Here is a 27,168-nt window from a genome sequence, read left to right on the forward strand (position 1 = left end):
GAAAACAAAATGACAGGGCTGGAATTGAACCGAAGAGCTTTTTCATTGTGGAGAGTGCAACCCACTGTATTTTAAAGAAATATAATCAATCGCCATAAAAAAAAAAAACCCAAAAAGGATAGAATAAAAAAAATCTAAATAAAAAAACACTATAGTATAAAAAAATCTAAACAAAAAAATAAAATATAGTATAAAGCGCCATAGTATGAAAAACAGCATAGTATAAAAAAATTTAAATTAAAAAACAGCATAGTATAAAAAAATTTAAATTAAAAAACAGCATAGTATAAAAAAATTTAAATTAAAAAATACCATAGTATAAAAAAATTAAATTAAAAAACACCATAGTATAAAAAATAAAAATAAAAAAACACCATAGTATAAAAAAATTAAAATTAAAAAACACCATAGTATAAAAAAATCTAAAAAAATAAAAAATAAATAAACAAATAAAAAAAATAAACCACCATAGTATAGAAAACACCATAGTATAAAAAAAAAATCTAAAGAAAAAAACACCATAGTATAAATTACCTTAGTATATATATATATATATATATATATATATATATATATATATATATATATATATATATATATATATATATATATATATATATATATATATATATATATATATATATATATATATATATATATATATATAAAACATAGTATGAATAAAAAAAAAAACCCCAAAAAACATTATAAACCACCATAGTATAAAAAAACACACCATAGTATAACAAAATCGATCATATTGGTATAAAGAATTGATCTAAGCAACACAACATGGCACTAGTGACGTTTCAGAATAAAAAATAAAATAAAAAGTTTAAGTAAAGTGGTACATAAGGATTTAAAAATGATATGACAGCGCTGGAACTGAACCGGGGACTTTCTTGTTGTGAGGCGAGAGCTCAAACCACCATATTTTAAAGAAATATAATCAACCACCATAGTTTAAAAAAAAACACCATAGTATAAAAATCTGATCACCATAGTATAGAGAAAGTGATGTACACAACATGGCGCTAGTAGTGTTTCAAAATCAAAAATAAAATGAAAAAGTTAAGTAAAGTGGTACACAACAGTTTGAAAACGAAATAACAGCACTAAAGCTGAACCGAGGACCTTCTTGTTGTGAGGCGAGAGCTCAAACCACCACATTTTACCGAAATATGATTAGGTTTAAAACATTATATGGTATCGACTGTGCCAGGAGGACACTTTGTTTGTCTGTGAGTCCAGATAAAGTGTAAATTTGAAAAAACAATATGGCTGCTATTGAATATTGTATTAGCCCTAGTTATTAGAGACTGACTAACACTCTCACCTCACAGCGAAAAGGTCCCATATTTCACTTTTGAATTGCATAAGCCTTTGTCATTGGTGTTTGCAGGTTCTTCCTCAATAACGTGACATAATCTCTCACAGATCTTGATTCCAAAGCAAACAAAAAGCAGCAAAAGCAAACAATAGTAGGGCCATTAAAGGTTGGAGACAATAGCTGTTTACAGTTTCAGTGTAGTTAGCTCCTCCCTTCAGACAGATATAAGGCAGTGTCCGGCGGTAATCTGACCAGAACTGAAGAAGCGGCTTGGACGAGCAGAGAAACGTCTTCACTCTTACAACTTTTTGTCCAATTGACAGATTTAAACTTCGTCTTTTACGACAAATCAGACCTTGACATGTTCTTTCTGCGTTCCTGGAAGCACCACGAGTTTCCCTATCAACCTAAAACACCCACAAATATCTTAAAACCTAAACACTATGACTCTTCTAATCTCTTTTTAGTTGCATTTTGGTTTTTGCAACTAAAAAGAGATTAGAACGGTTATTCCATTTTAAACCGTACAGCGCTCCGAAGTCATTCCTAATTTAGTTTCCGAGCATTCTACGCATCCTAACGCACTCGCAGTGAACATATTACATACATATTTTGACTTTTAGAGCTGCTTATACACAAATTTTGCACAAATACGTGGAAATCCATAGTGTACAGGGTCTTTAATCCTCGTGTTTTATTCGTGCCCTTTTACAAACACCTGCAAACTCTCCTCATTCAACTGCCATCCGTCGCTCTTGTAAATTGTACAGTGACAGACACATAAATAGTCCTTTATTAAAATAACTGCTAGCTGCCACTGCGCTGTTGTTATGGCGATCCCCCTCTTTTTTCTTCTTTCCTCTGGCTCCCAGGATGGCGTTGTAAAGTGTAGTGAATGTATTCGCCACCCACTTCCTCACTACCACCACCACCACAGCCATATGATTCATAGTTCACAGGGGTTTTTATCTTCTAGTCTTTTCTTTTTTCTTTTTTTTCCTTTCAAATGGCTACATAGCTACAGTGTGCAACAAAATAAGTGCCACAAAATAGTCCCTGTGCAACACCAACACTGATATCACTGCACTGTGCCAAATGTTTTCCCTTTTTTTACGCACAAATCACATCTAAAAATCTGGTTCTAATTGTGGTAAAAAATAAAATTCTTCCTCGTCCCTCCTCTCCACTCTCTTCAAAAACTCTTTAGCTTTTTTTTCCTTTTTTTTTTTTCAGCTGAGCCATCCACAGACTCGGGCGCAATCGCACTAGAGGGGGAAGTCAAGTCGTGCTGGACTGCGCGGTAAAGCCTCGCGCCGCTCACTCAACTGGAGAAGACCTGACACCGCGTTTGGGCATGCTCTGAAACGACACAACAAACGATGGAAGATGCTGATTTTAAAAGTTGACCAGGGATTTTTAGTTGTGGGCTGTCTCCGCGGCATGGCTTTCCTTCTAACTTGCCTAATTCTGTCCTGGTGAGTAACATTGGAATACTTTTGGTTCGACTTTTACGCACGGGCTGTCCTCGCCGCGTACAATCCCCAAACGTTTGGCACAACTTTAAATGTGGAAACGGGTTTGTTATGTGTTCAAAACGAGTCTTTTTTAACTGCTGCATTTCTTTGTCTGGTGAAGTTACAGCGCGAGCGGCGTTTGGGGGAGTCAGCACAGTGATACCAGCATCTATTTGGATAACATCACGCGCATATTGGATAGATTACTGGATGGATATGACAACAGGCTACGACCCGGATTTGGAGGTAAATTATGAAGACTTCCAGCGCGTAAAATGCCCAATTAAAGCAGCTGAAATGGTTGCGTTTCTGTGCGTAATGCGGTACAAAAGTTTCCCTCCTGTTGTTACACGTTAATCTTATGTTTTTGGTGATGTAATAGTTAAATCCAGAGTGAAATAGATGGCAAATGACAATACACCACGTGGGTACAGTTAGCACTAAACCCTATGTAAATCTCTTGTTTGTCTTTTGTTTTTTGTTTTCCTACCAATATTCTGTTATAACTGGCAGTGGTAGCTCTATAAAATATGGTTTGGCTCATTTAAAACATGGCTTTTTTTGTGTACTTATTGTGCAAAAATAATAATCATGACTTGCTTTGCTGTAGGTCCCGTCACAGAAGTTAAAACAGACATCTTCGTCACCAGCTTTGGACCCGTTTCTGACGTCGAGATGGTTTGTAAACTCCACATGACCCCGTTTTTTTAACCCCTTTCCCCCCCCCCACACACTTTTCCCCGCACGTGCTGACACTTTTTGGTCGTTATCTGGCATTTTGAGCTAAGAAATACAGCTTTCCACGCCGCATTCGTACAGTGTAGACTCAAGTCATGCTTCTCCCAGCCCTTCATTATTCCAGCATTTGGGCAGGATGTCATTAGTGCAGCTTAGGATTTTAATCTGCCCGTCAATCCGCGGCTACAGAGACAGAGCAGTAGATGCGCTGGATGTTGGATACTGGATGCTGGATGTTGAGATGGGATAGGCTCCTGTGCTTGAATACGCTGCATGAGTACAATGTTTAGGCTTTAGGCTTTAGATCGTGTGGAGCCGAGTGCAAAGTCTCCTCCGTGGGTCACATGACTGGTGGTTCATAGAGAGACGTGGAAAGAGCTCTTCAGGGCATGAGTGTGCCAGGCCAATAGAGCTAAAAGCGTGGAGTCACAGGGTAGAGCATGAGATACTAGCGAGAGGATACTGGAAATGATGTTAGCGTGGCATTTTCTATCAGTTTGTGCTTCTTATTGTTACTGGAAAGAGTTATTTCAACCGGTGTATCAAAAATCTGATACTAAACGATGACAAAACTACTATCGAAAGCAGTTACTCATTTGAACAAGTATTTATGCGAAAAAATATACGTTAAATAGGACATCTAGTCTTATAATAGCTTGATAATTGTTAGAGGAAACGGTGATTTCTCGGGTTGTATAAAAAATCTGACACTAAATGATGCTAAAACTAATATGAAAAGCAGTAACTCATTTGAACAAACATTGATAATAAAAAATATACCTAAAACAGGACCTTAAACGGGACATCTAGTCTTATAATAGCTTGATAATTGTTAGTGGAAACAGCATCAAAAATCTGCTACTAAACGATGCCAAAACTGCTATCGAAAGCAGTTACTCAAGTATTTATGTGAAAAAATATACCTTACATAGGACATCCAGTGTTATAATAGCTGCAAAACACATGGTTATTATTATTTTAAAATGAGAAATTACATTATTTTGTCTAAAAATCAGCCTTTTTAGCAACAAAATGATCAAAATGATAAAAAATAGAAGTAGTATCGTGATAGCGCTAGTTACTTTTACCCAAAAAAGTAATGAAATTATATATTTTTTTGTTTGTATTTAGCCACAAAGCAAATCTGTAAAAATAAATTAGAAATAAATAAAACTAAGCAAAAATGATATGCAAACATCATATAAAAGTAATAATAAAAAAATAAAAATAAAATAATTCAAAAAATCAGTAATTCATCATAAAATGTTAAAATATAAATATATAAAAAATTATTTAAATCATTAATATTCAAAAACAGTCTTAATTTGAACCAGAAATATGCGGGAAATTTATAACAATTTGCATCATTACGATAAACTTAAAACTACAACCCAAAATAAGACAAAGTTTAACGTCGATATTGGTAAAATGTGGTCAAACTGAAACTTGTCTCTGCGTTTCCATAAACAAAAGAACATGCCGCTCGTGTCCAGTGTTCTTTCCCAGAAATACATAAATAGTTTTAGCTTAATATTTCACAGCTGTTGTTGAATTTAACCGAACACAGAGAAACAAATCCCACTGCCAGCGTTCTCTTCAGCAGGTTCCAAAGACACCGCACACCCATCTGCCGCGCTCTCGGGGGGTAGAGCGAGCAAACGCATTAGCCTGAGTAGTACGAGTAGTAGTACAAATACAGAAATCCCTGTGTCCCTCCATGTCAGATATGGGTAGGAATAACATGTAAAAAAAACCAAAAACAGGACATTTGGAATTACACTACGCCAGATGTCATTTATTTTTGGAAACCTGTGGGTCACTGCATTTGTTGATGATTTAGGAATACTCACAGTTCTGCAGTATTTATTGTACTTTTAAACGTGTAATAGATGTTCAAATGAGTAATTACTTGGGCGCGTTTTGTAATTTGAGCCGCTGTTCTACTTTTTACTGGTTTTACTGGTATGTTTATTAGTTTGAAGTAGCAGTACTCCTCTAATAGATGTGTGTTCAATTATAGTAGTATAGTGTAGTACAAAAACTACTACTACTACTTATATTGCATAACTATTCAACCTTTCGCTGGTGTGTTTATGTATCGGAAGTTACAGTACACAGATAAAGAAATATTTGATAGTACAAAAACTACTGCGACTACTTCTACTGTACTTACAGGCGCCATTTTGAGGACTTTTCCCATTCAAAAGATGAATATTTCGTCTTTAATGGTTAATTCTGCGATGACGAGTTACTCTACTGATTTTTAGCTCTTTGAAACACATAAATAGCTTTTTTATTTTTATTTTGAAGTAACAATATTTTTCGTAGATGTGTATAGCAAATACTTATAGCACAAAGATTACTACTACTTCAACTGGTACTACCCCAACCACTACAGCTATTTACATTGGTTAACGAGTATACTTTTTACTGATAGTATATGTATTTGTTTATTATACTTTTAGTTTCTCCTAGTACAAATTTACTACTACTACTACTATAACTACTACTACTACTATTACTACTGCTACTTCTACTATTGCTACTACTACTACTACTATTACTACTGCTCTTATTACTTCTGCTACTACTGCTACTATTACTACTACTACTACTACTTCTACTATTGCTACTACTACTTCTATTACTACTGCTACTACTACTATTACTACTGCTCCTACTACTACTATTACTACTACTACTATTACTACTGCTACTGCTGCTACTACTACAACTACTACTATTGCTACTACTACTACTATTACTACTGCTGCTACTACTACTACTACTATTGCTACTACTACTACTACTACTATTACTACTACTATTGCTACTACTACTACTACTATTACTACTGCTACTACTACTACTACTATTGCTACTACTACTACTACTATTGCTACTACTACTACTATTACTACTGCTACTACTACTACAACTACTACTATTGCTACTACTACTACTATTACTACTGCTACTACTATTACTACTGCTACTACTACTACTACTACAACTACTACTATTGCTACTACTACTACTATTACTACTGCTACTACTTCTACTACTATTACTACTGCTACTACTACTACTACTACAACTACTACTATTGCTACTACTACTACTACTACTATTACTACTACTATTGCTACTACTACTACTACTATTGCTACTACTACTACTACTACTATTACTACTGCTACTACTACTACTACTACTGCTACTACTACTACTACTATTGCTACTACTACTACTACTATTGCTACTACTACTACTACTATTGCTACTACTACTACTATTACTACTGCTACTACTATTACTACTGCTACTACTATTACTACTACTACTGCTACTACTACTATTGCTACTACTACTACTATTACTACTGCTACTACTATTACTACTGCTACTACTATTACTACTACTACTGCTACTACTACTATTGCTACTACTACTACTACTATTGCTACTACTACTACTACTACTATTGCTACTACTACTACTACTACTATTGCTACTACTACTGCTACTACTACTACTACTGCTACTACTACTACTACTATTACTACTACTACTCTCTCCCATTCCAGGAGTACACGATGGACGTCTTCTTTCGTCAAACGTGGATCGACGAGCGTCTCAAATTCGAGGGACCCATCGAGATCCTGCGCCTGAACAACCTGATGGTCAGCAAGATCTGGACCCCGGACACGTTTTTCCGCAACGGCAAACGCTCCATCTCTCACAACATGACCACTCCCAACAAGCTGTTCCGAATCATGCAGAACGGAACCATCCTCTACACCATGAGGTAACTTCGCTCTTCCGGTTTTCCAAAAAATATCCCGTTTCTAGCCAAGACGAGAATAGCATTGGACAAAGATTCAACGAAACCCAAAAAAAACAAAAAACAGGACCATCTGACGAGGGGAAGAAAGTACAGGGTTGGAATGGTTTTCAAACAAACTGCTTTGTTTCAAACGATGTGTACGACCAAAAAAAAAACGTCCCAAGAGTTACAGATGGCCCAGAATTAAGCTTTTCAAAACGAAGTAGTCGGACTTTACTTTGCAAATACGAAACGGTTGAATTTGGAGGATTTAGTGATTAGGATATGTATCGGAGAAGTCAGCTGAGCGTGATTCAACTTTTACTTCACAGCACAATAATTTAATTGGTACTACAGCGCTGTTGGAGACTGGACCGTTGTAAATGGCCGGTGTGTGTGTGTGTGTGTGTGTGTGTGTGTGTGTGTGGACGGACAAAATACTTTCTCATTTCCAGCGTGAGATGATTTGAGTCTTGAAAAGCGCGGATAGTTCAGTAAAACAAAGTATTTATCCAACTTTTTAAATTATAGATTCATTTAAAGGTCAGTTTCCAAAATACAGTACTTTAAGTTTGAAGTAACACTAATCTTCTCATAGATTTGTGTTCAAACTACTGTATTTTCCTGAGTATAAGTCGCACCCCGGGCCAAACTATGAAAAAAAATGCGACTTATACTCCGGAAAATACAGTATATAGTACAGAACCTACTACTACTACTACTACTTATATTGCCATTAACCCATGCTACTACCACTCTCCCTTTTACATGTAGTATGGCTATTAATATGAAGTAACAGTACTCGAATATGTGCAGTATATATCCAAAATAGGTACAAACATCACTACCTCTGATACTACTTCTACTACTACTACTATATTATCATTAGTATTGTGTAATAATTCAGTATTAATTTAACTTTTTAAATTATAGATTAATTTCCAAAGTACAGTATTTTTAGTTTGAAGTAACACTAACCCTCTATTAGATTTGTGTTCAAAATATATAGTACAAAACCTACTACTACAACTACTTATAATGGCCATACCCCATACTACTACAGTTTGTATTGGATGAGTATTCTCCCTTTTACTTGTAGTATTTTTATTTGGTATGAAGTAACAGTATCCTAATATGTATCGATTCATAAAGGTACAAAAGTCATTACTACTTCCACAGATACTACTTCTACTGCTATATTACCATTAGTATTGTGTAATACTTCAAGAGTATCAGCTTTCTGTTTATAGACGTACATTATTTTTACGTTTTTGTTACTATATTACTTCATATTTCAATCTAACATTATTATTTTTAATTAAAGATCAGGTGTTAAGATCAATCTATTGTTGCTTTTGATCCTCTGAGCCCTCCCCCTTTGCTCCCCAAGCTAAGTCATCCCCCTTCAGAGCGCTGTCACAACACAATCTGTGCATTCTGCTAATGAAACTACTACATTACATCAGGATTGTGAAGTCGTAGTGTATTGTTTCGTATCGTGCTTTTGTACATTTGCATGGCTGACATAGACTCGTGGGCGGAGGATCGGACAGAACTGTGCTGTCAATCACAAGGAGGGTTTGAACAGGACCCGGGAGAGATCGCTAGATTACACAAACACGCACAGATGACGTAAAAAACCTCTTTGTTTTTATGTTTCTGACGACGGAACGACGTTATAACATGGTAGAAAGCTCCAAAAAGTCAAAATAGACCTACCGTTCCTTTCATTCATTGATGCCTTTAGCGAAATGAACAATTCTTTCCCAATAAAACAAAGATGATCATAACATTTAACAGTTAGGGCATCTGTGTTGTTGTTGTTCAGCGGCTGTGACATGTTTTGCACTTCCTGAATTCTCTGTCCGTGTGTCATTGTGTTTGACAGACTGACCATAAACGCCGAGTGCCCCATGCGCCTGATGAACTTCCCCATGGACGGCCACGCCTGTCCCCTCAAGTTTGGCAGCTGTGAGTTCGTCTTCGTTCCAGCTTTACTCCGGTTTGACAGACGTCGTCCACTGATGATTATTTGTGCCACTGAGCAAATAAGAAAAACTGGACACGGATTACACGGTTTGGACGGTGACCCGTTCTATCCGTGACCGCGAATGTTAATCAAAGCGTAGGACGACAACATTTCACTTTTCAAATAGAGCCGCTAAACTGGGAAGCACCTGGGAGGACTAAAGAGAGATAGTGAAGGGCGGGGTGATGTCACATAGTACTTGAAATTGCCTTTACCTCGTTTGCACTAAAAAAATAAGCAAAATAATCACCAGGAACATCAGAAAATACTATTAAAACACAATATACATGGTTTAGTAGCAAAAAAAAAAAGGATTTAGTTTCATTTTGAGCACTTTTAGACCCTTGAACTGATATTTTTCCATAGAGAGGGAGTTTGTGAACCTAAATGAGCCAAGGAAGTATGTCATCTGGGTTTTTCTGTCCTCGGGTGTCCCATGGCAAACAGGTTCTGAGTTATGGGTCGGACTAAGAGCCATTTATAGATCTCCTACGAAAAGAAAAAAACAAAGGACTGTGAAATCGTCCGCTATGGTTCAGTTGTGCCGCGCCTCGGAGCCGTACATGTGGTGACGAGGTCTGAGTAGCTCAACGTGGGGCCACCCTCCTGTGCGCTCACCGCCTGCAGAAGGTTTCACTTTGTGGATCGCAAACGACGAATGGATAGAAACAATGAGAATCTACACTGCCTGGCCAAAAAAAAAAAAAGAAGTCGCCACCAAAAAAAAACCAAAACTAATATTTCGTTGGGCCGCCTTTCTGGTTCTGCAGCGTCTCAAGATTCCATAAATTTTCCACCCAGATGTTGCATTGATGCTGGTCGAGTCTGACGCTGCTCAAAGCTTCTCCAGCTCATCCCAAAGATTCTCAATGGGGTTAAGGTCTGGACTCTAGTTCTCTCTCTCTCTCTCCCTCTCTCTCTGCTTTCTCTCTCTCTCCCTACTCTTCTCTCTATATCTCTTTCTCTCTCTGTGCATCTCTCTCCCTGTCTCTGTTTCTCCCTCTCTCTGTGCTTTCTCTCTCTCTCTCTCGTTCTCCCTGCCCGTTTCTCCCTCTCTCTCTGCTTTCTCTCCATCTCCCCCCCTTTCTCTCTCTGTGCATCTCTCTCCATGCCTCTTTCTCCCTCTCTCTCTCTCTATGTCTCCCTCCCCCTCTCTCTCTCTCTCTGCTTCTCTTTCTCTCTCCCCTCTCCCTCTCAGCCTCCCTTTCTCTCCCTTCCTCTCTCCCTCTCTCTCTCTCTCTGCTTCTCTTTCTCTCTCCCCTCTCAGCCTCCCTTTCTCTCCCTTCTTCTCCCTCCCTCTCTCTGTCTCTCTCTCTTCTTCTCTTTCTCTCCCTTCTTCTCCCTCTCTCTCTTTCTCTCTCTGTCTCTCTCTCTGCTTCTCTTTCTCTCTCCCCTCTCCCTCTCAGCCTCCCTTTCTCTCCCTTCCTCTCTCCCTCTCTCTCTCTCTCTGCTTCTCTTTCTCTCTCCCCTCTCAGCCTCCCTTTCTCTCCCTTCTTCTCCCTCCCTCTCTCTGTCTCTCTCTCTTCTTCTCTTTCTCTCCCTTCTTCTCCCTCTCTCTCTTTCTCTCTCTGTCTCTCTCTCTGCTTCTCTTTCTCTCTCTCCTCTCCCTCTGAGCCTCCCTTTCTCTCCCTTCTCCTCCCCCTCTCTCTCTCTCTCTCTGTCTCATGCGCCTGTCTCTCTCTTTCACACTTTGATCCCGTTGAATCCTGTCATTCTCATCTTTGAATCTGTCCGTGTCATCAGGGAAGAACAAATCCACTGATGTAATAACCTGGTCATTCAGTATATTCAGGTGTCAGCTGACCTCATTCTGCTGAACCTCGACCGGACCAACTGCAGGAGGTTAATTCGTGGTGGCGACTTTTTTTTGTGTTTTTTTTGGCCAGGCAGTGTGTTTCGGAAAATCCAATAAGTTGAAGCCACTTTCTTTTGTTTTTTTCCATGACACGGTCCCTGTCCAGACGCCTATCCCATCAGTGAGATCGTGTACACGTGGAAGAAGGGCCCTCTCTCGTCTGTGGAGGTCCCTCAGGAGTCCTCCAGTCTGCTGCAGTACGACCTGATCGGACAAACCGTGTCCAGCGAGAGACTCAAATCCAACACTGGTAAAAAACTCCAAATAATATCCATCTTACACTTTCATAAACGTTTTAACACATGGAGACGAAATCCTTTTCAATTTACAGCTCCGGTTCCATCTGTTAAGTGTCACCGTTGTTTTACCGAGGCGTCGAAGTGTATATTAAACACGCGACGAAAATAGCTCATCGCTGCAAAGTGTTTCTTGAAGGCCGTATTCTAAAACTTTTACCAAATTTAAAGTTTTTTCCTCTTCATAAACATCCCTGGAGTTGTGTTTGGTGAATTTCATAGAGTAAACCTGCGGCGTTAGGCATCCAGAGAGCTCGAAACACACTGTATGACGTCATCAAGTGGTAATCCAGGAAGGGCTTTAATGATACTAGCATCTGTTTTAAGGTACTTTGCTTCCAGTTCGATTCAGTTAATTGTACAACTACACTGGAACAAAATGTAGTTTAGTATCGACTGTATTTTCCGGAGTGTAAGTCGCACCAGCCAGAAAATGCGTAATAATGAAGAAAAAAAACAACATATTTCACTTATAAGTCGCATCTGAGTATAAGTCGCACCCTGGCCAAACTATGAAAAAGAGTGCGACTTATACTTCATACATCAACAAAATGGCTGCTCTCAAACTTTAAGACAGTATAAATGTAACTAAATGTAATGTAAAATAAATGCAACTACTTTTTAATCTTGTCAGTTAATTGTTTCTATATTTATTACTTTTAGTCTTTTTTATTTATTCAAATGACAGATATTGCGTATGGATTTACATAGATATGGAAAAAATGGCTGTGTAATTGCATATCTCCTGATAAACTGATATTTTAAGACAGTCAGACCGTTTAATTTACCTTCTTGCGGGCCACATAAAATGACATGGCGGGCCGCATTTGGCCCACGAGCCTTGAGCTTGACACATGTGATGTAGAAAGTACTAGATAAAAGTATTTGCACGTGCCAGAAATATATACTATACGTAAAACTGTGTCTCTGGGTCACCTATATTTGTCTTTTTACTGATTTAAAAACTTAAAAACCAGAACTTTTTGTTTTTGTTGTACGGTTTACGTCCGTCCAGAGCCATTACTCACTTTCAGAACATCGTAACTATTCACCACGATGAGTTGATAAGCAGTTTTTACAACTTTCTGAGGCTAGAGCAGCATCACAATTATACGACAAACAACAGCTAGCATGCTAACAGCGACCCTGCGTTACTTATTGATTGTCGGACGATAAAAGTGGCAGTGTCATTTTGAACCTAAGAGTTGATTTTACAATATACTGGGACAAGAAAATATTACTGCGCAAAGTAGGTACATCCCTTTAAATCTAAGCTAGCTGCATTTTTGTCTTGTATTTGTGTTAGCCCTTGTGAATAACTACTTCTGCCACAGATTTTACTATTATATCGGCATATTTACATTATCTCAACTATAGTACATTTTGTTTTTTGTTGTATTTGTTGTATTTACTGCGCGTTCTTTTCCGCAGGTGAATACGTGATCATGACAGTGCACTTCCATCTCCAGAGAAAAATGGGATTCTTCCTCATTCAGACGTACATCCCCTGTATCATGACCGTCATTCTGGCACAAGTCTCATTTTGGATTAACAAAGAGTCGGTTCCAGCCAGGACCGTCTTTGGTAAGTCGGATTTTTTTTTTTGCGTAATTGTTCTTGTTAAGATTAGACTGAGTAAATAGACACTGGTTGAGGAAAAGATGGAGTAGCTGTGGCGGCTGATTGCTCTGCTGCCGTGTAGTAAGCTGCACTTTTTTCATAGTTTGTCCGGGGGTGCGACTTATACTCAGATGTGACTTATATGTGGAATTAGCGTCTTCTTCCTCTGGAGTTGGTGGATTTGTTCAGAATCGACACCGACGACGAAGAATTCAAAGGATTTATTGATTTGTAGTGAGATCCAGAGTAAACTTGTTGTTGTTTTTTCTGCTTTATTTATCTGATTAACTGTTAATATCTTACGTTAACAAACCAGACACGTGTTCAGTTCTGTCTGTGCTTCATGTCGCTGAATAAATATAAATGTGTTACGTTAGTGTGATGTACTGATATTCAGCCTGTTGTTCTCTAGTTTATTATTATAATTTTCCTTTAAAGACAAAATGTCTGTTCTTGTTTTCGGATTTTGTCGGATAAATTTCCTCCCAAAAAATGTGACTTATAGTCCAGTGCGACTTATATGTTTTTTTCTTCATTATTCTGCATTTTTTTGGCTGGTGCGACTTATACTCCAGAGCAACTTATACTCTGGAAAATACAGTACTAGTTGTAACAATCACTACTATCACTGCTACTAATTTCTATTATAACTGTATTTTTCTTTTTACTGTGTTGTTCAATTTTGATCTGGATGAAGGTTCCACGTTCCTCTTGTCTCAATGGAGTTCATAAGTTTAAAGCCATAATTTGGACAATTCTGAGCAAAACAAGCACATACATGGAGTAAACTCTTTCAAAACACTCTGTTCCACCTTGTGACGTCATGAAGTGGTTGTTTTCAAGTTAACTCCTCCTCCTTTTACCTTTTGTTCAGTAGAGATCGGCAATTCCAGGACTGAGATTATCCAAATGATTCTAATGAAGGTGTGTGGAGTTTAAAAACACGGCGAAACACTTCCTGTATCGCCAACACGATGACATCACAAGGTGGAACAGAGCGTTTTCAGTTTGACGCAGCAGATACGCTCTTGCAGAAAAGTCAGACTACACGTTTAAGGAAATATTTTAAAGTACTAAGTGTTCAGGGGTGGCTAAAAGTACATCCAATCTAACCTTTATTCTATTATTTGTGATAATTTATGCGGTTTATGCCAAGTTTACTTCAACAACTGATAAGAACCGAGTGGATTTCTTGACTCACGCCCACCAGTTGACCCTGTGTATCTGTCTTTTCCTGCAAACTTTAAGCATAAACACATTTTTTTCCTCTATTCAAATAATAGTTTTGAATCGCCGAGAGCTTTTTTCCAAACTGTAGCTAGCTCTGTGTACAAGTGTGTTTGCATTATTTGGTTTGCTGCTGGTGTCAATTGTGATTAAATGTCGTTTTTTTTTTGGTGTGTAACTGGGAGGAGGAGTGCGCTTAGTTGGACAGTGTCTGAGTTCTTGCAGGTTATGCTCGCTCGCATTACGCCACGCTACACTGACTGCCACTAGAGCTTTAGCCTCGGGAGCTCAGAGGAGAAGAGGAAGGGACAGAAAGAGAGATGGAGAGGGAACGAGAGACACCGGGACGTTTTTTATTCTTGTGAAAATGTTGTTTTTTTTTAAACAGGACGCCATCGAAAGTGGGTTTTTGTAGCTCAAGTTGGTTATTGAAACTGGTTTGTTGAGCAGAGGATGAATTTTGACAATGTACTGACATAAAAAGAGCAACGACCAACTTGATTTTGATTTTTTTTTTACATTTTTTGTAAAATTTTAAGACGTCAGTGTCGCACCAACAACAAAATAGTACCTTTTGCAAGAATCCACATCACTGTTTGGCGTGATTTAAACAAAAAAAGTGCTGTTGTGACCATTTATCTTAGTTTTAATTGATGTTTTATGTGTTTTAAATGTGCTTGAGTGGTATTTTTTAATCTTTACAATCCAGTGTGATTCCTTCAAACTGATATAATTCGACATTTTAAAGGTTCTATATCACACAAAACTGACTCTTGTGAGGTTTAAGTCGTGTTATAACGCTGTTACCTCCTCAAAAACAGACCTGGAGTCGTGTTTTGTTTCATTCACATGTTTGAGTAACTTTTTATTATTAGTCTGTTACATCTCCAAACCTCAAAACGCTCTGTTCCACCTTGTGATGTCATGAAGTGGTAGTTTTCAAGTTTTCAGATACCTTTTACCTTTTGTTCAGTAAAGATTGGGCAATTCCAGGTCTGAAATGATCCAAATGATTCTAGAAATGAAGGTGTGTGGAGTTTAAAAACACAGCGAAGCACTTCCTGTTTTACCACATGATGACATCACAAGGTGGAATAGAGCGTTTTGGGTTTGAGAGAAGAACTAAATCTGCAGGGTTTGAGTGTTCAACATGCGTGAATGAAGCAAAACGCAACTCCAGGTCTGTTTGTGATGAGGAAACGTGTGATATTATTACAACATAGATCAGAAAATAGCGTAATTTGGACACGTTAATTATTATGATTCATTAAATTCGGTTTATTTTTGTACCGCCCAAAATCACAACAACAACAGAAGCCTCTTAGGGTTTAACGAAACTGCTGATTTAACCAACAGCAAGTTAGAAAATTAAACCTTGAAAAAGACGTTGGTCAATAACAGACGAGCAGATGAACCAACTCTCACTGGAAACAAGCAGACGGATGAGAGCGCCCCCTGTCCTCGGACCAAACATCCGATCGTAGTGTGAAGCCCGGTCGAACACGCTGTTGTGGCGGTTTTGACGTAAAAAAATAAAACACCAAAAACCCGCCATCGCCTCCCTGACAGTGTGTCTGACCAGGCAAGTGCTGAGACAGGGCTCAAAATAACCTCAGCCCTTCTGTCCAAAACAAAGTGTCCACAAAGTGTCACCTGCTCACAACAAGCGCAGCCTTTTCCACTACGCCGCTCCTACGTGGTTCTGGTTTCAAAATACTGTAAAAACTCGATAAGTCTTAAGTGTTATCTAGTCGTTCATCTCAATTTTGGAGATTATTACTGGGTTTACACGGCATTATACGTTCAATAAGTCTAAAAAACAGAGTGAAGAGGGCGAGGGGGGAGTGTGAGGTTTAGTCGTCGCTGATAGAAATGATCAGGTTCGTCATTTGTGATTTATTTTTTAAGGATATTTCCATTTAAAACACAGGAAATCAATACACAATCACCACGATGAGTTTTTAAACGCAGCTGTTAAAGGTAGAGTTTGGTTAAGATACGAACAAGGACTTGCGTCTTACTCTTATAGTTTTGCTGTTTTGTTTCATCCCGTGTTTTGTTTATCTTTTGTCTATTTTTGAAAGGATTTTGCAGTTCAGATAGTTTTATGTTTTGGGCTTTTTTGACTGGACTAAAAGACGATTTTGATGTTGCGAAGGCGTGTGGCAGTTTGAGAAGGTTACACTGGTCAAAGTACGCGCTGAACTAGGACTAGGCTGACAATACCGTGAATATAATAAATGAATACTTGAAAAAAACATATGTAAGTAATCAATGAACTTTGGTGTTTATACAGATTTTAACTAAACCATGAGTTGCCCCTTTGTACTTTAGCACGTTCTACTTTCAGATTAATGTGTTTTTTATTGTGCCGCATAACAATCAGTTCCAACTTTGTCCAGCCCATAGACTGTTTATGAAGGTACTAGCCGCTGTGATACAAACAGGAAGTGATCATGAGCGCGCTTCCGGCTCCATCGATTCTGGCTCCGTTGTCGGTAACTGCTGTTGTCAGACTCGTCGTTTTGGTCTTAAAATGTTCGTATTAACCCGCTCTACATGATCCTGGTGTTTCCATTTCGCTATTTTGTTCGTGAATCAAGATATGAACATTAATAACGGATAAATCAGGCTTGGTCACTCCCCTAGCGTTAGCAACAGGTTTGATTGACAGAGTTGCTAAGCGCTCGTTCCCTTCTAAACCAGAGGTGCGGGCAGGAATGGGCGTTACCTTCAGCAGCCTCGCTCCAGATTGGCTCTTTGGTTGCTATGATACTCGTGGTCGGAATTCCAAATGTAGAACTTAGCTCCAAATTCGCCGCTATAACCGCTAGCCTCAATGAGCTTCATTTGACTGGAGCCGAACGCTGTGGGCGACGTCACACTCACTTAGCCTAACAGAAAACTATTCACACTTTGCCGTAACGTCACGCTGGGGGGATACTGCATTTATGTCTTTGGGTGGAATGTTCAACTGTTACCATGGTGACTTAATGCACATATTAGCAAACAATGCCAAATAAGTTTTAAGCTGAAGTCTGAAAACTCTAAAGGGAAAAAAAAAAACACAAAATGGATTTAACCAACATAATTTCAAGAGCCTTTTTATCTATGCGAGTTAACGTGGGTTGGGTGTTTGATTTTCAACAAAAATCTAAAAAATTCTTGGCTAATGTTAGCTAGCTTGTGCCTGTAATGTAATTTGAGCGCGCCGTGTTTGAGCTCCCTCGTCGTGACTCCAAATAAGCCAATTCTTTGAGGTCAGATTGTGTTTTTACCAAAGCTTAAATGTCAGTGTAACTCGAGTAACAGAGCTTCAGACAGAGCAGTGCCTCACGTTAGCTTCATCCACCCCTTTAATGTTGTGAATGTTAATGACACCGGCTGCGAAGTATCAATCGCTAATGCATGCTATTTGTTGTGGAATCCCTTTGGAGCTCAAGTGCACTCAAACTCCAATGGGAAAAAGTAAATAAATAAATAAAAACGTTCCATATCTAAGAATCCCATTCAAAAGCCTTTTCTTTCGGTGGTATATTACTGTAGAAATGTATCTTAAGCAGAGGCAGCCTTGGTACATTAAGACTGCTCTTCGCCGCTTTGTCAACAGCGACTCTAAAAGCTCACTGTCCCTGGAGCGCGACTCTCTCTCTCCCTCTGACTTAATTGAGTGTGGCCTAATTTGTACCTTGCGTTTTTTTGCTGTAAAAAGGACATAAACGCCGCAAGCTCTTCTTCTTTTTCTATCAAGCGCCCCCCCTCCCTTCCCCTTTTCCTCCTCTTTTGTGGATCTTCCTTGCCCTTCTTTTACCCTGACAGGCAGGTTTCACACAGCCCCGCCTCCTTATGTACGAGCGCGTAAACTACAGCCAGAAATAAACTTGTGTCTCGAACTCAAAAGGAAACTGCGCTGCGTCGCAAGTCTTTCATATTGTGTTTAGCTTTAATCTGGACAATGGATCAATATGTTATAATTTGCATGTTTTAAATTGCAATATTCATCTAGACGAGGGGTGTCAAACTAAAATAAAATAAAAAAACTGAGAGAAATCCATGGGCCAAACTCAATATTTAATGAAAAATCGACTGCGCCTGATATGTAACGTTTAACCTGTTCATATCGAAACAGTCTTTAGTTTAGCGAGTGCTATTCATTTCTTATTTAAATTAATAAAATAAATTATGACTTTCTCGGTAGCCTTTCAAGTTCCGGTTAAAAGTAAATCCAACAAGTCAAAATAATAAAATAAATAAAAAAAATAAAAAAAATAAAATAAATAAAATAAATAAAATAAATAAAATAAATAAAATAAATAAAATAAATAAAATAAATAAAATAAAATAAAATAAAAAAATAAAAAAAATAAAAAAATAAATAATTCATTCAGTGAAAATTTGACTTTCAAACTATTAACCGTCCATGCCTGGGAGTAGAAAAAGTGCATAGAGAAAACATTTTCAAGCTTAATTTGCTACACTCTCATTTACTCTGCGCATTGGTCTCGACTGCGTGCCAGCGTACAAGCAAAGCATTCTGGGATTTGTAGTATTAGTGGAACAAGCTCTAATGCACATTTGATATGATCTTATGGGCCAAACAGTATTACACTGCGGGCCAGATTCAGTCCCCGGGCCTGAGTTTGACAGATGTGATCTAAAACGGCTTAATAAAAGAAACATGTCCGCTGACTTCCGCGTTGAGCTGATGTCGGCGTCGGTAGCGAGCAGTGGATTTTTTTTTTCAGTTGTACCAAAATGACTTTGCAACGCTGTCGAATCCTACGTGTATCGTTGATCAATAAAATAAAATTATAGAACGAAATAAGTACGTCACAGTGCGCGTTCGCAGGTGGTGGTGAAAACAAAATGGCATCTATAAAATAAGTGTTTAAAGATTTCTCAAACTTACACAAATCTCTCCAAATAGAACTTGGGGTGAGTAAATGTTGAGGGAACATGATTAAAAGAATACGTCTGCTTTAAGTTTAGTTTGCTTGTTTTATTTTAATGTCTTTTTATTCATTCAAACAACATCCTGCCACTATACTTTTCCTAATTAATGTGCAGTTAATCAAGATGGAGATTCAAACATTTCTAATTGTCAGTGATTGATTTTAAATGGAGATGTTCACAGCCAGTCGTCTGTCAGTAAAAACACGCGGTTGATCCAGTTTCTGTTTGAACGCTCACATATTTTTCAGTGCTTACTTACAAAATACATCTTATACCTCAGTTTAACAGCATTTGGTGCTTTGAATGTCGATTCTGCAGAATTCTGTGCTGTTTTTCATTCTTGTGTTGTGCATTTCCGGACTGTTCTGACACAAAGATGGTGCCTCAAAACGTTACCTCTTTGCGCAGAAAAGGAAAAGGTTTAGCCGTGACTTGCCAGATACAAAATGGCAAACATCAAAAAGGATGCTGATGTCAGTTTTATGCAATAGCTTGTCCACGTTGTGCTGTCTGATGCCTAAAAACAAGGGTGAAATGCGCTGAAATAGTCGAATAGTTGGTACTTTATGACGACATACTGGTCAATTTCACTTCTACTTAAAGGTCTGTACTCAAGTAGTTGTTTTTTTTATATGTACTTAAGCTGAATTTGTCTTCAAAATCAATCAGCTGTGTATTGTCAGCATTTAATTCCAAAGCTTTATACTGTCTGAGAATCATTAGGTGTTCTGTTAGCATGCTAGCTGATGTATACCGTGACGCCCGACTCCACTCTGGACTCAAAGTTTTGGAAAAAATTGCGGCGAATACGTGAGGATTAACTTTGGACCAGTATTGGAAGAAGTACTCTGTGTTAAGTAAAAGTACAGATACTGGAGCAAAAAATAATAATACTCAAGTAAAAGTAAAAGTATCCCATAGAAAAATCTACTTAAGTAAAAGTTTAGAAGTTTAAAAATGTGCTTAAAGAGTATTTTGTGCATGTTTTGTAGCTTCACAGTGATTTTGATAAAGGTTTGTGCTGAATTCTGTTCAATAGAAACACGTGAGTGGATTGTGTTTTTCTGGCTGTTTTGTATTTGCATTTGCGTTTTTGTTTGCTCAAATTATGAATGTGTTAAAAATAAACCCTCAGACTTTTCAGCAGATCTCACACAGTAATATAACAAACTGTACTTTGAGTTTTCAACCCTGTAGTGGAGTAGAAAGTACAGATACTGCTCTGAAATGTAGTGAAGTAAAAGTATCCTCTTTAAAATCTTGAGTAAAGTACAGATTAGGGGTGTGCAAAAATATTGAACTATCATAATATCGTATTGTTTAATTTGATGATACAGTATTAATATCGTGGGCTGCTGTATCGATATATTTTTACCAAATTATTTTGTCACAGCAGTATTGTGTGGCTTGTTTAGAGGAAAAAACGTGTTTATGCAGAACATAGATTCACACTTTTGATTATTAAAATAGTTGTATTTCATATTAGCTTCGCACAGACACAAAAACTTTGAGTATCACAGTTGTTTTAGTCGATATGTTGTGATCTTTTAGAGCCGTTAACCTGCACAAGTCTCTGTGTAAATGTAAATGTGGAGCTTGAATAAACTGTGGATCAATTTAACAGTTTGATGTGTTCTTCTAGTTAGCAAAGTGCACTAAACAAACTGCACTTGGTTATTTTCATTCATCTTCAATAAACGGAAGATAAATGCACCACTATTTTCTGTGAACATGAGGCTGAACGTATTGAATCGATTTAAAATATATCATATCATATTATATCCAATTGAAAAAGAATCTGTCTGTATCGAGATATGTATCGTATCGTGGCCTATGAATTGAGGTATGTATCGTATCGTGGTCTGTATATCGAGGTATGTATCGTATCGAGGTATGTCTCATATCGGCAAAATCTTAATGATACCCAGCCTTAGTACAGATACTTAAATGTGTACTTAAGCGCAGTACTTTACTACTTTTACTTCGTCCATTCCACCACTGCTTTGGACGAGTGCAAACAATTTAAAATGAGACGTTATTGTTCCACTTTTCTTTCTTTTTTTCCAAACGTACAGCGCCCATTCGATTATTACGGCAGCTACGCAAACGAGCCGCGCGTCCAAACAGGCCGTGGATGTGCGGCGACTTATTGTAGGAGGCTGATTGCTGTTTTTCCGAGTCGATGAGGTGGCTCAGATATGTCTCAGCGACCGGAGTCAGTAAATCTATGAAAATCATACGCTAAACGTTTTATAGACATTACGCGGCGTGCTCCATTCTCCATACACTTCTCGGAGCTAATGACATTTGCATAATTACAGCCTACATTTGCTAAAACCAGTGTTCAATGGGCCCGTTTTCCCTGCTTGCTTTAGCTTGATGAAAGTGAATTAGATATCTACTCTGTTAATGGGCCATTAAGAGCGATGTTCATTGTCAGCATCTTTATTTGACTTAATAAGGTTGAATCCGGAGCACACACGCAGTACGCTTTACCGGGGGAGGCCGAGGTTTCACTGTACACACGCGACATTTATCTGGGGTTTTAACTGTTAACACGTAACATATTTAGCTCACCGTGTTACCTTTTATTATTCTGAAAACCCTATATTTGCCCAAAAAACAACAACATATAAACATGACTAATAAGTTTCAGTTTCGTCGTTGATGCTCTGAGCCCTCCGTCCCTTCGCTCCTCACGCGTTGCATCGGGTTTGTGAAGTCGTAGCGTATTGTTTTCTATCGTGCTTTTGTGTATTTATGGAGAATTATCGTGCGGGAGCGTGGGTGACGTAGGTTCGCGGGCGGAGCTTTTGCACAGGATCTTACAGCGTTACCGTGAGGAGAGTTTGAATAGGGCCAGGGAGAGATCTCTAAATTACGCAAACACGCATGGATGACATGTAAAAACTATTGAGGTGTGTTTTTGATGACGCGTATAACGTGGTAGAAAGCTGAAAAAAAAAAACGATTTCGTGTAATAACCCCTTTTTAAAACGTGCAATTTGAACAGAATACTATTATTACAAAACATAAAACTAATCCCAATCAAAATGCTTCTTTAGAAAGACAGATATTTTGGCCAAATCTGTAGTTACTTTTTGCAATAAGGGCCAGATTCGGTGAGGTGAAAAGGTGCGAGGGCCGAACATTCACCCTGATCATTCTTTGAACCATTAATATTAAATGCACATGAACTATTTAATTTTTTTTTTTTACTTTTTATTGCAACTGGCTTTCACCTTTCAAAAACAAAATGAATTATACACAGATTATAAATATGAAAAAGTGAAACATTTAATCTGTGGTTTGGATTATCACAATAAAATTAATTCACTGAGATTTTCAAATTTATTCACCAAACAAACTGAGTCCTGGTTTTCTCCCAGTTTAGTCTTTGTTTAGTCTTTGTTTAGTCCTGGTTTAGTCTTGGCTTGGTCCCTGTTTAGTCCCCATTTAGTCTTGGTTTTGTCCCTGTTTTGACTTAGTTTAGTCCTGTCTTAGTCCCGGTTTAGTCCCGGTTCAGTTCTGATTTAGTTCTGATTTAGTCCTGGTTTAGTCCTGGTTTAGTCCTGGTTTAGTCCTGGTTTAGTCCCGGTTTAGTCCCGGTTTAGTCCCGGTTTAGTCCTGGTTTAGTCCCGGTTTAGTTCCGGTTTAGTCCCGGTTCAGTTCTGGTTTAGTCCTAGTTCAGTCCTGGTTCAGTTCTGGTTTAGTCCTGGTTTATAACATTAATTCACTGAGATTTTCAAATTTATTCTCCAAACAAACTGAGACTGGACTGAAGCTGAGATCTGGACTGTAGTAAATAGTCCCGGTCCGGACGAGCAAAACGTCACAGGTCAGTCAGTCTCGTCCTCGCACGTTTCTTGTTAAAGTTCATAACCGAGAACTAAACAAACTCAGCATTTTCTTAGCAAATGTTTGAATTTCTTTAAACCCGTCTTTATCCAATTGCCGTTAAAAGTCAGCGAGAGCGCGACCTCGGAGCACGGCCCGGACCTGCTGCCGTCCTCGGTGAAATATAACATCACTTGTACATGTGTATTTTACGTTGGTCAACACATAATTACTTTTATTCCAGAGGCTGCGGGCCAGTGGAACTTTGTACACGGGCCGCAATTGGCTCCCGGGCCTGACTTTGGGTATGCCAGAAATAGAGCATGTGAGAGAACGCTAGATTACTCAAACATGCATGGATGACATATAAAACCTCTTCAGACACATCCAGCGCTCAGTTCCACTAATACAGTTGTACCCAACTAAAGAAATTAAAGAAAAAATAAATTATTACTAAAGATAGTAATAATTTATTTTTTCTTTACTATCTTACTAAAGATACGAACCTCGGATTCAGGAGGAGCAGTGTGGTTTTCTTCCTGGTCGTGGAACACTGGACCAGCTCTATACTCTTCATCGGGTCCTCGAGGGCTCATGGGAGTTTGCCCAACCAGTCCACATGTGTTTTGTGGATCTGGAGAAGGCATTCGACCGTGTCCCTCGTGGTGTCCTTTGGGGGGTGCTCTGGGAGTATGGGGTCCGGGGCTCTTTGCTAAGGGCTGTCCGGTCCCTGTATGACCGGAGCAGGAGCTGTGTTCGCATTGCCGGCAGTAAGTCAGACCTGATCCCGGTGCATGTTGGACTCCGCCAGGGCTGCCCTTTGTCACCGGTTCTGTTCATTATATTTATGGACAGAATTTCTAGGCGCAGCCAGGGGCCGGAGGGGGTCTGGTTTGGGAACCACAGGATTTCTTCTCTGCTGTTTGTGGATGATGTTGTCCTGATGGCTTCTTCGAGCCAGGACCTGCAGCACTGGGGCGGTTTGCAGCCGAGTGTGAAGCGGCTGGGATGAGAATCAGCTCCTCCAAATCCGAGGCCATGGTTCTCGACCGGAAAAAGGTGGTTTGCCCTCTCCGGGTGGGTGGTGAGTCTCTGCCCCAAGTGGAGGAGTTCAAGTATCTCGGGGTCTTGTTCACGAGTGAGGGAAGGATGGAGCGGGAGATTGACAGGCTCGGTGCAGCGTCTGCAGTGATGCGGTCGCTGTATCGGTCCGTTGTGGTAAAGAAGGAGCTGAGCCGGAAGGCGAAGCTCTCGATTTACCGGTCAATCTACGTTCCTACCCTCACCTATGGTCATGAGCTCTGGGTAATGACCGAAAGGACAAGGTCGCGGATACAAGCGGCTGAAATGGGCTTCCTCCGCAGAGTGGCCGGGCGCACCCTTAGGGATAGGGTGAGGAGCTCAGTCACACGGGAGGAGCTCGGAGTAGAGCCGCTGCTCCTACACGTTGAGAGGATCCAGCTGAGGTGGCTCGGGCATCTGCTCAGGATGCCTCCTGGACGCCTCCCTAGGGAGGTGTTCTGGGCATGTCCCACCGGGAGGAGGCCCTGGGGAAGACCCAGGACACGCTGGAGGGACTATGTCTCTCGGCTGGCCTGGGAACGCCTTGGGGTCCCACCGGAGGAGCTGGAGGACGTGTCTGGGGTGAGGGAAGTCTGGGAGTCCCTGCTTAGACTGCTGCCCCCGCGACCCAGCCCCGGATAAGAGGAAGAAAATGGATGGATGGATGGATGGATGGATACTAAAGATATGCGCTGTTGATCGATTTGTTGACTTAAAATGGGGCGGGGTAAACGCTCTCAAAACTATTACGCTCAAAACTATTACACTATTATTCTCTATGAGACTTGAACTGCGCTCACAAGGCGACAATTGCGCAGGAGTTCATGCAAAAAACTACAAAAAGTACTCGACAAACAGATTAAACGTGTGAATCATGAGCTCAATATGTCATTTTACACATGAATATCAAAATACTAACAATCTCTGAAAGCATGATTTTTGTTTTATGTCTTTCCTCTTAAACCTTGTGTTGAATACTGCGTGTCTGGAACATCGAGGTCAACTTGTTTCTCTGTAAGAAAACGACACGTGCTTATTTTAACCTCCTGAGACCTGGTGTCCTCATCTGTGGACAACTCATTTTGGGTTGTTTAGGCCACAGTGCAAATTTTTAGAAGAACAGCAACAAGAACATGGTCAGTTTTGAATATTTCTAAGAGTTTAGAATATTTATTTATTTATTTTCATTTTTCAATTTTTTTTTTAATTTTTTTTTTTTAATTGCATTTCATTTTTTATTTAATTATTATTTTTTTATTTTATTTTGTTTTTTATTGTATTTTAATATATAGTTTTTAATTTTATTTATTTATTTATTATTATTTTTATTTTATTTTATTTTATTTAAAGGCATATGTCAGCAGCACAAATGAGACACATTGTTCCCAGAGGCGCAATTGTTTCTCATTTTGTTTTTTACACAAAATATATGTGTTCAAGCACTTAATAGTTTTTGCAAATAAAGTCCTGCAAGAGCTCGGGCCTCAGGAGGTTAAGACGTCCTCACTGACTCCTGTTACTTTGGTTACACGATACAGGAATTCATCAGCGTTACACAAACTCTTGTCATCTTTTGGTTGACAAGAGTTCGTGTAATACGTCTTTTCTGTGACTGCAAGTATCTTTTTAGTGACGTGTTCTACCTTCCCGCAAACATCTAACGGTGTATCCATTTATGACCTTGTACGGACAGTGTGTAAAATGAGTTAAATCCTTATAAACTCAGGCCTTCTATAGGTAGTACCTTTCTCTGAGTAGAAGTACTGAAGCCTCCTTTGCTGTTTGTACCTTCATTCATCTCATGAGATAAACTTCTTTCAACACTAACCCGTCTGCGATCACTTCCTTCACAATTAGACCCTCTCTGACTCTCACTAACTTCTCCTTTCTGCTGTCGTCCCGTAGAAATCCTTATAATCTAAATATAAACTTTGGTTGACTAAGACGCCGCAGCTGAAGGTCCCATGGTTGTTGTACACTTGTCAGGTTCTTTGCGAGGCACATTTATAACATAACGTACTGCATTTTACACTTTTAATTTCGTTTTTGAATCACCAGTGCATCATTAAGTAGCAATATTCTTATTTTAATGTCACTGCCTGAGTCCTTTTTTCAAACTTTTAGTGAAAAAACCCAAATAAAGCATTGAGAGTAGAATTTGACTTCGCCAGAAAATGACAATTCTGCTCTGACGCCGGCCATGTGTTTGTTTGAGAGACAATTAGAGATCGATATGTTCTGTTAGTCGTGCATTAGTTGTTTAATTGTTAATTCCCGTGAACACTCCTTCAGTAAAATGTGTCTGATGCTTAAAAGTGGAGAATAATACTGGGTAGAAGCCGGCTGCCAGTCCAGTAGTCCTTTTGTTCTTTTTTCTCGAGATCAAGATTCTGTTGGTCGTCAAACGTGCCCTTTGTACCTTGTTGCAGTCGGTTACATCTCATCTTGTGCCGTATCTTTGACCCGGTGTCACCCAGATGCGTTTGGTCTTTACTCTTTTGCAGATTCTTCAAATGTGAATTGCAAAGTTCAAGTTCCTGTGTTGGTGTTGGTTTGGGGCAGGGCTGCGAGATTTATCCCAAACTGAAATCTCAATGTGTGTGGATGCAATTAGAACATCAAAAAGGCGGCGTTTTTTTTGAAGCGCCATCATTTTTTCCCACATAAAACAAAATATCCAGTGTTATTCTGCATTAAAAAAGTCTCACCCTGTAGTTTACATCTGTCCAAACATGCTCTGAAATGTGATTCTTGTATTAGTTTGTCAGTTCAGTTTTTTTTTCTGTCAATTCTTCTAGACTTGTTTAAAACGTGAACTTTGATTAGAATCGTTTGCGTAATCCCTCAGTCGTCCAGGTCTGATCCAAAGTCAAGAGTTAAA

At 38.9% G+C, this 27,168-nt stretch overlaps 1 protein-coding gene across 1 annotated transcript in view; it reads left to right on the forward strand.

The window, feature by feature from the left end:
* Positions 1 to 2,603: 2,603 nt before the first annotated feature.
* gabra6b (gamma-aminobutyric acid type A receptor subunit alpha6b) overlaps positions 2,604 to 27,168 on the forward strand; it is a 63,541-nt gene continuing 38,976 nt past the window's right edge. Inside the window, exons 1-7 of the mRNA XM_033978867.2 lie at positions 2,604 to 2,805; positions 2,966 to 3,090; positions 3,455 to 3,522; positions 7,170 to 7,390; positions 9,297 to 9,379; positions 11,399 to 11,542; positions 13,020 to 13,172. Coding sequence (XP_033834758.1) covers positions 2,717 to 2,805; positions 2,966 to 3,090; positions 3,455 to 3,522; positions 7,170 to 7,390; positions 9,297 to 9,379; positions 11,399 to 11,542; positions 13,020 to 13,172 — 883 coding nt within the window. The 5' untranslated portion in view covers positions 2,604 to 2,716. The remainder of the gene's footprint in view (positions 2,806 to 2,965; positions 3,091 to 3,454; positions 3,523 to 7,169; positions 7,391 to 9,296; positions 9,380 to 11,398; positions 11,543 to 13,019; positions 13,173 to 27,168) is intronic.

This window comes from Periophthalmus magnuspinnatus, chromosome 14, assembly GCF_009829125.3.
Source record: "Periophthalmus magnuspinnatus isolate fPerMag1 chromosome 14, fPerMag1.2.pri, whole genome shotgun sequence".
In the NCBI taxonomy this organism is placed as follows: domain Eukaryota; kingdom Metazoa; phylum Chordata; class Actinopteri; order Gobiiformes; family Gobiidae; genus Periophthalmus; species Periophthalmus magnuspinnatus.